The 13,995-nt window shown below is 39.9% G+C and overlaps 1 protein-coding gene across 1 annotated transcript in view; it reads right to left on the minus strand.

Moving 5' to 3' along the window:
* cacng5a (calcium channel, voltage-dependent, gamma subunit 5a) overlaps window positions 1-13,995 on the minus strand; it is a 114,185-nt gene that overhangs the window by 24,538 nt on the left and 75,652 nt on the right. The window contains exons 3-5 of the mRNA XM_079840999.1: window positions 6,174-6,260; window positions 2,306-2,446; window positions 1,780-1,925 (exon numbers count right to left, since the gene is read on the minus strand). Of these exons, the coding sequence (XP_079697125.1) occupies window positions 1,780-1,925; window positions 2,306-2,446; window positions 6,174-6,260 (374 nt within the window). The remainder of the gene's footprint in view (window positions 1-1,779; window positions 1,926-2,305; window positions 2,447-6,173; window positions 6,261-13,995) is intronic.

Raw genomic sequence — 13,995 nt, forward strand, 5'->3', positions numbered from 1 at the left:
TCAGCAGCAGGAAGCATGAAGTGCTCTAAAACTTCCTGGTATACAGCTGCGGACCAACACCAGCAGATGACATGGCACTCCAAACAATCACTGACTGTGGAAACTTTACACTGGACCTCAAGCAATGTGGATTGTGTGCCTCTCCTCTCTTCCTCCAGACTCTGGGACCCTGATTTCCAAAGGAAATTTACTTTCATCAGAGAACATTAATTTGGACCACTCAGCAGCAGTCCAGTCCTTTTTGTCTTTAGCCCAGGCGAGACGCTTCTGACGCTGTTTGTTGTTCAAGAGTGCCTTGACACAAGGAATGGGACAGCTGAAACCTGTCTTGCATACTCTGTGCGTAGTGGTTCTTGAAGCACTGACTCCAGCTGCAGTCCACTCTTTGTGAATCTCCCCTACATTTTTGAATGGGTTTTGTTTCACAATCCTCTCCAGGGTGTGGTTATCCCTATTGCTTGTACACTTTTTTCTACCACATCTTTTCCTTCCCTTCGCCTCTCTATTAATGTGCTAGGACACAGAGCTCTGTGAACAGCCAGCCTCTTTTGCAACAACCTTTTGTGTCTTGCCTTCCTTGTGCAAGGTGTCAATGGTCGTCTTTTGGACAACTGTCAAGTCAGCAGTCTTCCCCATGATAGTGCAGCCTACAGAACTAGACTGAGAGACCATTTTAAGGCCTTTGCAGGTGTTTTGAGTTAATTAGCTAATTAAAGTGTTGCACCAGGTGTCTTCAATATTGAACCTTTTCACAATATTCAAATTTTCTGAGATACTGAATTTGGGATTTTCCTTAGTTGTCAGTTATAATCATCAAAATTAAAAGAAATAAACATTTGAAATATATCAGTCTGTGTTATGAATGAATATAATATACAAGTTTCACTGAATGGAATTAGTGAAATAAATCAACTTTTTGATGATATTCTAATTATATGACCAGCATCTGTACTTCACCTTTAAACAGTATGGCGCATCGGCTGAGAACAAACTAATCTAAATCAAAGACGACAAATAAGGAACATGACAGGCGTCAATTTAAATGTATACCAGAAGTGTTTTTTTTATTGAGAAAATTATCAATATTAGTAGCCTATTATAAATAATATAAGTAAAATATAATTAGAGTAAATGTAAGTATAATAAAAATGCAAATTGATGACTTAAATGCATAGATTAACAGCCTCGGATAGTAACAGTAGGTCTGCTTACGGTACGTCTCTCTTTAACAGTTTATATGTTTTCCTTAAAAATAAATTTCCTAATGGAGAATAAGAAATACTATGAAAATAGTTATGTCTATTTAGTTTTGTATCAAATACAATGTAATTTTCGTTGCTCGAGATCGTTTTTCCTTTTGGCAAGCGATTCGCGCACAACTTACCCTGCACATGAAATTGCCCATTTACCAGCAAACCAATGAAAATGCAGGACAGTGATGAGGATTCATAACAACAGACTGTAGGCACCAAAGCTGCTGTGTATCCACTTACCCAGAACTCATGGCTTGGGCATGCAGATGTTCATTAGTTCATCACATGTTTATTAGTTCACTGGGAGTTTGAGTAGCTTATTGGTTCTAAATTTAAACATAATTTAAGTGTGAACTGATTTCAAAGCAGTGTGTTTTGATAAAGTTGTGATGATGTAAATTATAAATGAATTTACAGATGTAAATTAATTTATATATAAAAAAAAATTATACAGATTGTATGCACAGCTACTGAATGAGACCCATTGTTTTAAATATATACACAAAGATGAAAAGACAAGTGTTACCTCAGTAAGAAGGAAGGAGACTGCAGCAAAAGCAAAAGACCAGCCATATTTATAACTGAAATAAGCTTCATTCGTTTTTGTTCGGTTCATCATTTCATCATTAATATTGGATATATACAAGACCAGACCAACCACAAGGGACAGACCTGTATCAGAAATAAAGAGAAAAATAAGACAGCAATGTTATCTGGCCTTTCAGAGAACTGTCAGTTCTGAGAACTGAACACAGTTCTCACTCATTTTTTCTGGACAGTCTTCAAGCGCAAATTTCTTTCTCAGAATTTTGTCTTTTTAAATATTAATATATAATTTTTTAATTATACATTTGAGTTTTCCTTAGTTAATTCTTAGTTTTTTTCTTAGTATTTCTGTCCAGTCAGTATGACTGTAACTAACTATAATGAATTCTAGTACTCTGAAATGTATTTAAAAAAAAGTATATTATCGTCCAAAAAAATGACACGATTCATTCCTACTGTGTATAATGATTCTACCACAGTTTTTACTGCTTTGAACTCAAACCCACCTGACAGGATAAAGAAGATTCCAGAGATGAAGGCCAGAATAGTGCGTTGTGGTCGGATGTGTCCAATATTACTCAGCACAAATCCAATGAACATGAAGAATAGACTGACCAGTGGAAAAGGAGTAGCAGAGCGGATCATTTCTAGAAACAAAGCCAAATAAAATGATTAATGATGATGGATACCTGATTCTTCTACAACCTCTATGTGTAATCTCACTATTAATGTAACAAAAAAATAAACAGCCACTATAACAAGTAAACTGTCTATTTGCTAATGCCCTCTTGGTGGTGTGCAGGGGCAGAGCTACATGATGGCCAGCTGGCACAGGCCCCCACAGAAATCTGGCAACTTTAACCACATGCAATTTCACCAACATTATCATGAGTGAAAAGGTTAAGGAACTTTATGGATCTACACTGAGAAAAAAAATGTTAATCTAAAATTGTGCTTCATGTGGTAACTTCTAAATAAATTAATTTTTTTCAAGCCAAAAATACTCACTGAATCAACCTATATACGAGGTTGCAGTGGTAAAATAAAATTTTAGTTTGAAATAGCTCCCTTAGATAACCACAACTATTATACATTTTATTATTATTATTATTATTAATTATTATTATTATTATTATTATTATTATTATTATTGTGCCTATTTTGGTCACTTGTGGCCACCCTCTTTTAAAGCAGTGCCTCAGCCTAGCCTACCCGCACACCCCCATTCCTCCATTTATAATGCTCTTGACACGTGTGAGTCATGTGAGGGGTTAAATGAGACTGATTAGTTGAATAGACAAGCATGGGGTGTTATTGAATATCAATTCCTGACACAGTGACATACATATGCAAATCACAAATCAAGTCTCAAAAGACTAACTATTACACATTTTTACATTTTCTGAAAACATAATACTTCAACTTTTTTACTAATTTCTACAATAGATTTTTCATGAACAGTTAAAAGTATTTTGACTAGTACAATTTTAAATAAAAAAGACATAAATACAAACAAACACGCAAACAACATCCCTGGAAACTACTATAAGAATTGTAAAATTTTATATACATATTTTTTTTACATCTATTAGCTAAATCAAATCCATATGTTAACCATTTATTGACATTAAAACACTTGTACACATTTTTTTAACGGTGTTTGTTTTTGAGGTTGTTCCAAATTTAGCATGTATTTTTGTGTCAGAAGTGCATACTTACCATTATCGGACATATCAACGAAAATAGCTGCCAGCAGCTAATTAAATCTTAGTAGATAACTTAAACTGTGAAACTCACCTGAAGTATTTTTAAACAATATTTATAGTAGTAAGTCAGTGCAATACATTTAGGACGTGTTCACACTAGTTTGGTTCTCTTGGTTCTTTTGGTCAGGACCAAAAATTTAAATTATACACTTTGCCCTGATTCGTTTAGCGATCACTGTACTTTTTATCACCCAACCTAAAGTTACAAAACAAAAAACGACGGTTTCACTTTATTTTGATGGTCCCTTTAACACATTCTGTTGACTATAAGTAACATTGCACCAACATGTATACTAACTCTCATTAGTGTGTTAATAGAGTATTGGTAGACTGGTAGGGTTAGGGTTAGAATAAGTTGACATATCTGATGGAGGACCATCACAATAAAGAGTAGGCAGATATTAAGCAGTCAGTCTACTACAACTCTAATAAGAGTTAGTTGACATGTAGTTGCAAAGTTAGTTATAGTCAACAGGATGTTCAAAAGGAAGCATCATAATAAAGTGTCCAAAGCAACTTTTATGATGTACATTGTGTGACGGAACTTAGAGCATCCAAAACAATGCTGTGTGCTGGGCTAAATGTGCTCACTGGTGTACATACAGTATGATGGAATTTTTAACAACTGTTTTCTCACTAAAAGCTTATTAGATGTTCAAATATGTCAAAACTGTGGTTTATCCTGTTTTGGGTTTGTTTAGATGTCTTTGGTCCGTGTTGCAGTCATTTTTCAGTCAAACTGCACCAGAGTGCACCCAAAGGTGGGTCTCGGTCCGCTTGTTTGGTGTGCACCATGGATAGCAGCATTTACACTTATTGAAATGAACCATAGAGCAAATTTGTTTTAATCTAACCAAACCCAATTGTGAGTATTCCCATAGTACAGTGAAATAAATTCCACTCTTGTACAACCCCAAATCAGAAAAAGTTGGGACAGTATGGAAAACGCAAAACAAGAAAAAAAAAGAAGTGATTTCTAAATTTACTTTGACTTGTATTTCATTGCAGACAATATGAACACAAAATATTTCATGTTTTGTCTGGTCAACTTCATGTCATTTGTAAATATGCATCCTTTCCTGTCATTCAGACCTGCAACACATTTCAAAAAAAGTTGGGACAGGAGCAATTTAGGGCTAGTAATGAGGTAAAATGGTTAAATAATGATGTGATTGGAAACAGGTGATGTCAACAGGTGATTGTAATTATGATTTGGTACAAAAGCAGCATCCAAGAAAGGTCTAATCCTTTAGGAGCAAAGATGGGCCGAGGAGCGCCAGTTTGCCAACAAATTCGTGAGAAAATTATTGAAATGTTTAAAAACAATGTTCCTCAAAGAAAGATAGGAAGATATTTGGATATTTCACATTCAACAGTGCATAACATAATTAAAAGATTCAAGGAATCTGGAGGAATTTCAGTGCGTAAAGGACAAGGGCGCAAGCCCAAGCTGAACAACCGTGATCTCCGATCCCTCAGGCGGCACTGCATCAAGAATCGTCATTCATCTATAAGCAATATCACCACATGGGCTCAGGACTACTTTGGCAAACCTTTGTCAAGTACCACAATACGTAGTTACATCCACAAATGCCAGTTAAAACTGTACTGTGCCAAAAGGAAGCCTTATGTTAACAGTGTCCAGAAGCGCCGTCGACTTCTCTGGGCTCGGAGGCATCTGGGATGGACCATCACACAGTGGAAACGTGTACTGTGGTCAGATGAATCAGTATTTGAGGTATTTTTTGGGAGGAATGGACGCCGTGTGCTCCGGACCAAAGAAGAAAATTATCATCCAGACTGTTACCAGCAACAAGTCCAAAAGCCAGGGTCTGTCATGGTATGGGGTTGTGTCAGTGCCCTTGGCAAAGGTAACTTGCACTTCTGTGAAGGCACCATTAATGCTGAAAAGTACATAGAGATTTTGGAGCATAATATGCTGCCTTCAAGAAGACATCTTTTCCAGGGACGTCCATGCATATTTCAACAAGACAATGCAAAACCACATTCTGCACAAATTTCAAAGTCCTGGCTGCGGAGGAAGAGGGTACGGGTACTTGACTGGCCTGCCTGCAGTCCCGACCTGTCTCCAACAGAGAATGTGTGGCGCATTTTGAAGCGCAAAATGCGACAACGAAGACCCCGTACTGTTGCCCACCTTAAGACTTGTTTGCAGGAAGAATGGGACAAAATGACACCTGAAACACTTCATCACTTGGTGTCTTCAGTCCCTAAAGTCTTTTAAGTGTTGTGAAAGGAATGGCAACATTACAAAGTGGTAAATGCTTTACTGTCCCAACTTTTTTTGAAATGTGTTGCAGGTCTGAATGACAGGAAAGGATGCATATTTACAAATGACATGAAGTTGACCAGACAAAACATGAAATATTTTGTGTTCATATGGTCTGCAATGAAATACAAGTCAAAGTAAATTTAGAAATCACTTCTTTTTTTTTTCATTTGCGTTTTCCATACTGTCCCAACTTTTTCTGATTTGGGGTTGTGCAATCAATTCTCATTATTATTGTTTTAGAGCTCAGTGACTAAACAACATGCACAAAGAGAAGCTATTTTTAAATTAAGTTTAGGAAAAGAAACTCTTACTCACTTAGGACGCTGGCCGTAGACTCTGATGTCATCTGAACATTCATGGGCATCACATACTCTATAGTGAAGCAGTGACCCTTCGCCTCTCCTTGAAGAAAAAAAAAAAAAAACTATGAGGGAAAGGGGGTAATGTCCCTGTTATTTATTTATTTATACAAAACTTCCAGATATTGCCAGGTTAATGTTGAAAAGAATATAATTGGCCCCACTTTATATTAGGTGGCCTTAACTACTATGTACTTACATCAAAAAAATAAGTACAATGTACTTACTGTGTTCATATTGAATTGCAAAACACCTTTGCTGATATTGAGGTGGGATATGGGTAGGGTTAGGGACAGGTGTGGTGGTATGGGTAAGTTTAAGGGTAGGGTTAGGTGTAAGGGAAGTGTCAACAGTGTAATTATAAATGTAACTACAGAAATTAATTACAGATGTATTTACATGAAGGTATTTATAAAGAGATTCAAGAGAGATTCAAGAGTTTTATTTGTCACATACACAGTTATATACACAATATACAACTGGCAGTGAAATGTAAACAGGTCCGCTCCATGGACAGTGCAAATAACAGTTACAAGAAATTAAATAGAAATAGAATAAAATTAGAATAAAAAGTATTAACATAAGTAGAATTATAAATAAATCAAGTAAAAGATAAAAATAGGAAATAAGATAAAAATAAAAATATAAAAAATATGTGGATATGATAAGTGAGATAAACTGTAGACTTAAAAATAAGTGGTTAACATAAAATATATAATATGTATATATAAAGAAGTATAATGTGCAAGGTTTATTACAGGTTGTTACGCAGTAACAATAGGGACGTAAAGTGCAGTGCAATTGCAGTATGTGGATGTTAATGTTAAAAGACTGTATGTTTATGTGTGTGCGGGGGTGAAGTGAGTCACGTGACTGAGTTCAGGAGTCTGATGGCCTGGGGGAAGAAACACCTCCTGAGTCTTTCAGTCTTTGCCATCAGGCTACGGAAGCGCTTACCAGATGGCAGCAGGGTGAAGTGAGAGTTTGCAGGGTGATTAATGTCTCTGATGATTTTAGTAGCTCTACCTCTGCAGCGTTTGGTGTAGATGTCCTGCAGAGACGGGAGAGCTGAGCCTGAGATGCGCTCGGATAAGCGCACCACTCTTTGCAGGGCTTTGCAGTCGTGACTGGTGCTGTTCCCGTACCACGCTGTGATGCACTGAGTCAGGACACTTTCTATCGCCCCTCGATAGAAAGTTTTCAGGATGGCTGGTGAAACCCTGAATTTCCTCAGCTGGCGCAGGTGGTACAGTCTTTGCCTGGCTTTTTTCACCTGTGTCTGGATGTGTGTAGTCCAGGTCAGATCCTCGGAGATGTTCACACCCAGGTATTTGAAGCTGCTCACTCTCTCTACCGGTGTCCCGCTGATCATGAGAGGGGAGTATGACCGATGCTGTCTCTTCCTGAAGTCCACAATCAGTTCTTTGGTCTTGTTAACATTCAGAGAGAGACAGTTGTCCTGGCACCATGATGTCAGTTGCTCCACTTCGTCCAAGTATGCCGTCTCATTGTTGTTGGAGATGAGACCCAGGACAACAGTATCATCAGCAAACTTGATGATAGAGGTGGAGCTGTGTGTGGACAAACAGTCATGGGTGTAGAGAGAGTAGAGCAGGGGACTCAGCACACAGCCCTGTGGAGCTCCAACACTCAGGGTGATGGAGGTGGAGGTGAACTGGCCTACTCTCACCGCCTGGGGTCTGCCAGTGAGGAAATCTTCAATCCAGAGGCAGAGAGAAGAATTCAGGCCTAGATCCAGGAGTTTGTGTGTTAGCTTAATGGGAACTATGGTGTTAAAGGCTGAGCTATAGTCAATAAATAGCAGCCTGACATAGTTCCCACTTCTGCTGTCGATGTGAGTGAGGCAGGAGTGAAGGACGTGAGAGATGGCATCTTCAGTCGATCTATTGGGACGATAGGCAAACTGAAGAGGGTCCAAAGTGTCAGGAATGGAGGAGCAAATGTTGTTTTTAATGAGTCTCTCAAAGACCTTCATGACTAAAGATGTGAGAGCCACTGGACGATAGTCATTTAGGCAAGAGGGTTTACTGATCTTAGGTACAGGGATGATGGAGGATCGTTTGAAGGAGGTGGGGACAACAGATGTAGCAAGGGACTCGTTGAATATGGATGTAAAGAGCCCTGCGAGCTGATCAGCACAGGACCGCAGAACACGACCTGAAATACCATCCGGCCCAGCAGCTTTCCTGACATCCACACGTTTGAGTGCCCTCCGAACCTCGTCCTCCGAGACAGAGATCACGTGACCGTTGCTGCTCTGAGGGACTCTCTCTGACGCGTCACTCGCCGGAGTCGCGCTGCCGCGATTACCATCAAAGCGAGCGTAGAAAGAGTTTAACTCGTTCACCAGTAACGGATCAGCTCTCACCTCTGCAGAGGATTTAGTTCCAAAAGCACAGATGGTTCTCAGTCCCTGCCACATCCGCCGGGAGTCGTTGAGTTGGAAATGAGATTCCACTCGGTCTTTATAGCGGAGTTTTGCGGCTTTAACGGCGCGCCGGAGGGCGTAACATGAAGCTTTGTACTCCCTCATATCCCTCGTTAGGAGACCGGCATTGTAAGCGGTGGTGCGCGAGTTTACTGCAGTGCGAATTGAACTGTCCACCCACGGTTTCTGATTAGGGAAGGACGTTATAGTTATTGTTTGTGTGGCTTGCTCTGTCAGTGTGTTAATAAAGCAGAGCGCCACTTCTGTGAACTCGCTGACGTCCTCAGAACTCGCGCGGAACATGTCCCAGTCGACGTCATCAAGAGCTGCCTGTAGCGTGATCTCTGAATGGGATGACCAGCGTTTGACTTCCCTCCTCACCGGGGGCTCTTGAACGAGCCTTTGTTTATATTCCGGTGTGAGGAAAATGGCGGCATGGTCCGATTTGCCAAAAGCTGGCTGTGAACGAGCTTTGTAGGCGTTCTTAAACGGAGAGTTGCAATGATCCAGTGTGTTTGCTCCTCGTGTGGGACAGGAGACATGCTGGTGAAAGTTTGGCAATACTTTCTTTAGGTTTGCTTTGTTAAAATCACCCGCGACGATGAAAGCAGCGTCGGGGTGTTTGTTTATGAAGCCGCTGGTCACATCATGGAGGGCAGATAAAGCCAGCCCCGTGTCTGCTTGTGGTGGAATATAAACGGCAGTGGAGATGACCGAGGAAAACTCCCTCGGTAGGTAGAAAGGCCGGCACATGATAGTTAAATGTTCCAAGTGAGGCGAGCAGGATCGCGAAAGAATGGAGATGTTCCTAGGATCGCACCATTTCTTGTTTATCATGAAACACACTCCACCGCCTTTAGATTTCCCGGCCTCGGCTGTTCTGTCCATCCGAAAAACAGAGAAGTTCTCGGACGGCGTCACGGCTGTATCCGGGACCGCTGGCGTGAGCCATGTTTCGGACAGACAATAGATGTTGCAGTCTCTCATGTCCCGTTGAAAACTTATCCTGGCTCTAAGATCGTCCATCTTATTCTCCAAGGATTGGACATTTGCGAGCAAAATGCTCGGGAGAGGAGGACTGAATGCTCTTTTTCTCAGTCTGTTGCGGATCCCAGCGCGTTTCCCGCGGTGTTTTTTGAATCTTCGCCGTCGACTCGAGTGGCCATTGTTCAACTCGGCGTCCCGGCGAATCTCAGATGGAAGATTGGAGAAAGTGTCCTGAAACAGGTCAGTGTAGCGGTAACCAATTTCCAGAAGTGTTTTGCTGTCGTAACAGATCAAAGCAGATGATCCGTTGGAAAAAATAGAGAGTAAAAGAGAGTAGAATAATAAATAAAAGCAAAGTCTTAGCGGAGCGACCTGAACGGCGACCGAGCACGGCGGCGCCATCACGAAAAAGTCAAAAGTAAAAATGTAAGTACAATGTAAAAACATGTATGTACACAATAAGTGCAATGTATCAGATGGTTAATTAAAATGTTAGTACATAGTAGTTAAGGCCACCTGATATAAAGTGGGTCCATATAATTACAATAAATGATAAGACTGAGACAAGACTGAATTGAGACAATCTAGACATATTTGAAAGTATTCAATTTGTTTTTAATTCAGTGGATCACAATCAGTATGTCAGCTACACTACTGGGTGGCGCGAAGGTTTGTAGGTCAAACGTTTTGCTTTGTTTTTAGTAACAAGGCCACTCAATAAACCATACTTATCCAGAACCATTTGGACCCATATGGATGTGACCCTAGTGCAAAATGCTGTTAAATAATCCATTAAGAATTACTCTCACAATGTCTGCAAACAATCTATTTGGCAAAATCTAATAAACAGAATGAACAGAATTTGAATGACAAACATAATTTTCACTGTATAATTTTAAAACGATGGGACCAGTAAGATTTTTTTAAAATGTTTTTGAAAGAAGTCTCTAACGCATTCTGCATTTATTTGATACAGAAAAACGTTAATATTGTGGAATATTGTTACATTTTTAATGGCTGTTTTCTATTTTTATATATTTTAAAATGTAGTTTATTTCTGTGATGGCAAAGCTAATTTTTCATGCTCCATTACTTCAAACTTCATAGATCATTCTAATATACTGATTTGGTGCTCAAGAAACATTTGTTGTTATTGTTGAAAACAGTTTTGTTGCTTAATATTTTTGTGGAAACCATGTTACATTTTTTTTCAGGATTCCTAAATTAATAGAAAGTTCAAAACAGCATTAATTTAAAACAGAAATCTTCTGTAACATTATAAATGTTTTTAATGTCACTTTTGATTAATCTAATTTCTGTCATGATAACTCTCGGAGGGTTTGGTATTAATGGGTATGACAATGTTGATACACTATATTGCCAAAAGTATTGGGACACCCCTCCAAATCACTGAATTCAGGTGTTCCAATCACTTCCATGGCCACAGGTGTATAAAATCAAGCACCTAGGCATGCAGACTACTTCTACAAACATTTGGGAAAGAATGAGTCGCTCTCACAGTCGAGCTCAGTGAAGCGTGGTACTGTGATAGGTTGCCACCTGTGCAATACATCAATTTGTGAAATTTCCTCACTACTAAATATTACACGGTCAACTGTTAGTGGTATTATAACAAAGTGGAAGCAATTGGGAACAACAGCAACTCAGCCACGAAAAATCACAGAGCGGGGTCAGCGCATGCTGAGGAGCACAGTGTGCAGAAGTCGGCAATTTTCTGCAGAGTCAATAGCTACAGACCTCCAAACTTTGTGTTGCCTTCAGTTAGCTCAAGAACAGTGTGTAGAGAGCTTTGTGGAATGGTTTTCCATGGCTAGGCAGCTGCATCCAAGCCTTACATCACCAAGAGCAATGCAAAGCGTCGGATGCAGTGGTGTAAAGCACGCCGCCACTGGACTCTAGAGGAGTGGAGACGTGTTCTCACACTTCTCTGTCTAGCAATCCGATGGACGAGTCTGAGTTTGGCGGTTGCCAAGAGAACGGTACTTGCCTTGACTGCATTGTGCCAAGTGTAAAGTTTGGTGGTGGTGGTGTGGGGTTGTTTTTCAGGGGTTGGGTTTGGCCCCTTAGTTCCAGCTTACCAAGACATTTTGGACAATTTCATGCTCCCAAATTTGGGGATGGCCCCTTCCTGTTTCAACATGACTGCACACCCGTGCACAAAGCAAGGTTCATAAAGACATGGTTGAGTGAGTTTGGTGTGGAGGACCTTAACTGGCCTGACCTCAACCTGATAGAACCTTCATCACCTTTGGTGTTAGTTTAAAAAAACTAACTACAAAAATCTGATTGACCTGAAATTTTTGAATTGTAGAATATATCTTCCAAAAATAAAAAAAATATATATGGAAAGGATGAGCGAGAGAGAGAGAGAGAGAGAGAGAGAGAGAGAGAGAGAGAGAGAGAGAGAGAGAGAGAGAGAGAAAGAGAGAGATACCTGATTTACCAGTTGGTAACACTGGAGCTGGAGCCGGTAACTCTAAATGGAAGAGGAACTGAAATCACTTATTGTCCCATTACCAAAGTTATACAACATTTCAACACGCTATTTGTAGTGTTGTTGTCAAGACCACCTAAAGAGAGACCAAGTCGAAACAAAGACCAGCGTGTGCAGAGACCAAGACAAGACCAAGACTTTGTGGGGCTGAGACAAGACAAGACCAAGACAGGGCGAGACCGAGACCGAGACCGAATCAAGACCAAGACCAGACCAGCACTCCTTAAATTCATCTAAGATCCATATCTACTGTCTTTGATAATGACTTATATTTAATGAATAAATACAATTAGAATAGTAAGACACTATAGCGCTGTTACCAATCTGCAGGCGGTCGATCCTTTTCCTATTTAGCACCTAAACTCTGGAACAGTCTTTCTAGCATTGTTCGGTAAGCATACATACTCTGTCAGTTTAAATCTAGACTAAAAACACATCTCTTTACTATGGCATACACATGAAAAACTTTTTTCAATTAAATGATTGTTAGGCTGCATTAACTAGGTCAGCCGGAACCGGGAACACTTCCCATAACACCTGATGTACTCGTTACATCATAAAAAGAATGGCATCTACACTAATATTAGTCTCTGTTTTATCCCGAGGTCTACTGCAGTCAACCGAATCCGGGCCGTATCCAGATCAGATGGTCTCCGATCTTTCGAAAATTGCAATTTTAATTAATTGTTTAATCGATATGTTATCCTCAATAAACCTGTCTCCAGTGGCACCCGGAATGAGCCTGGTTTCTCCCAAGGTTTATTTTTCTCCATTATGCCACCTGGTGGAGTTTTGGTTCCTTGCCACTGTCGTCTTTGGCTTGGCTTGCACAGTTGGTATTAATCACATTTGTATAAATCAATATAATTTGCAATCACGGTTATATTCATGAAAACAGCTCTCTTGCTCTTGTGATATTGCTTAATTATATTCTATGTTGTATAAAAAAAAACCGAATTAAATCTCTGAATTTTGTGGGCATTTATATTAATTTTGGCCATTTTTGAGACAATGCTGCATTGATTCTGAACCCGGCAGCCCAGTAACAAAAGAAATCACATTACAAAGAAGTTATTGATGCGTTTTAAGCTGTAAGTTTTACATCAAATCACATTAATGATGTTAAATTAGACAATGCACCGGCAATTTAGTGATATCCCAGCAGGTTTGGTCTTGACTGGTCTTGAGATAAAATCCTGAGTCCTCTAAGTCCGAGACCAAGACAAGACCGAGTCGAGACAGAGACAAGACCAAGACGTTCAAAAAAATGTTCTTAAAGGGGTGGTAAACCACGATTTCACTATTCTAACTTTAGCTAGCGTGTAATGTTGCTGCTTGAGCATAAACAACATTTGCAAAGTTATAACGTTCAAAGTTTAAAGCAAAGATATTTGCTTTTAAAGAAATCAATTTCTAAGGACTACAGCAAACGGCCAGTATGCGACTACAGACATTCCTCCAGGGTTGGTGACATCACCAGCCTCAGTATTTACATAAACCCCTCCTCCGTGAATATTAAATAAGGGGGGGTGAGGCCATTTTGTATCGCTGTTGTTGTGGTATAGTGGTATAGGCAGGAGTGGTGTTGCTGCAATGCCGACGAAACACTGTTATTTTCATCCGGATTGCAGGTCTGGGGATGGGCGTTTAACATACAGCATGTTATATGCATGTGTTTGAGACAGAGGGGAACAGGTCTCTGATATATGCTGCCCATCATAAAGCACGAGACAGACAGGGTCGGAGGAGAAGACTGGAAATGTGACATAATGGACAATATTCGTCCATTGCAATTCATGAGCAGCGGTTCAGCGAGACAAACACTGC

Source organism: Gobio gobio (assembly GCF_949357685.1).
Source record: "Gobio gobio genome assembly, chromosome: 17".
In the NCBI taxonomy this organism is placed as follows: domain Eukaryota; kingdom Metazoa; phylum Chordata; class Actinopteri; order Cypriniformes; family Gobionidae; genus Gobio; species Gobio gobio.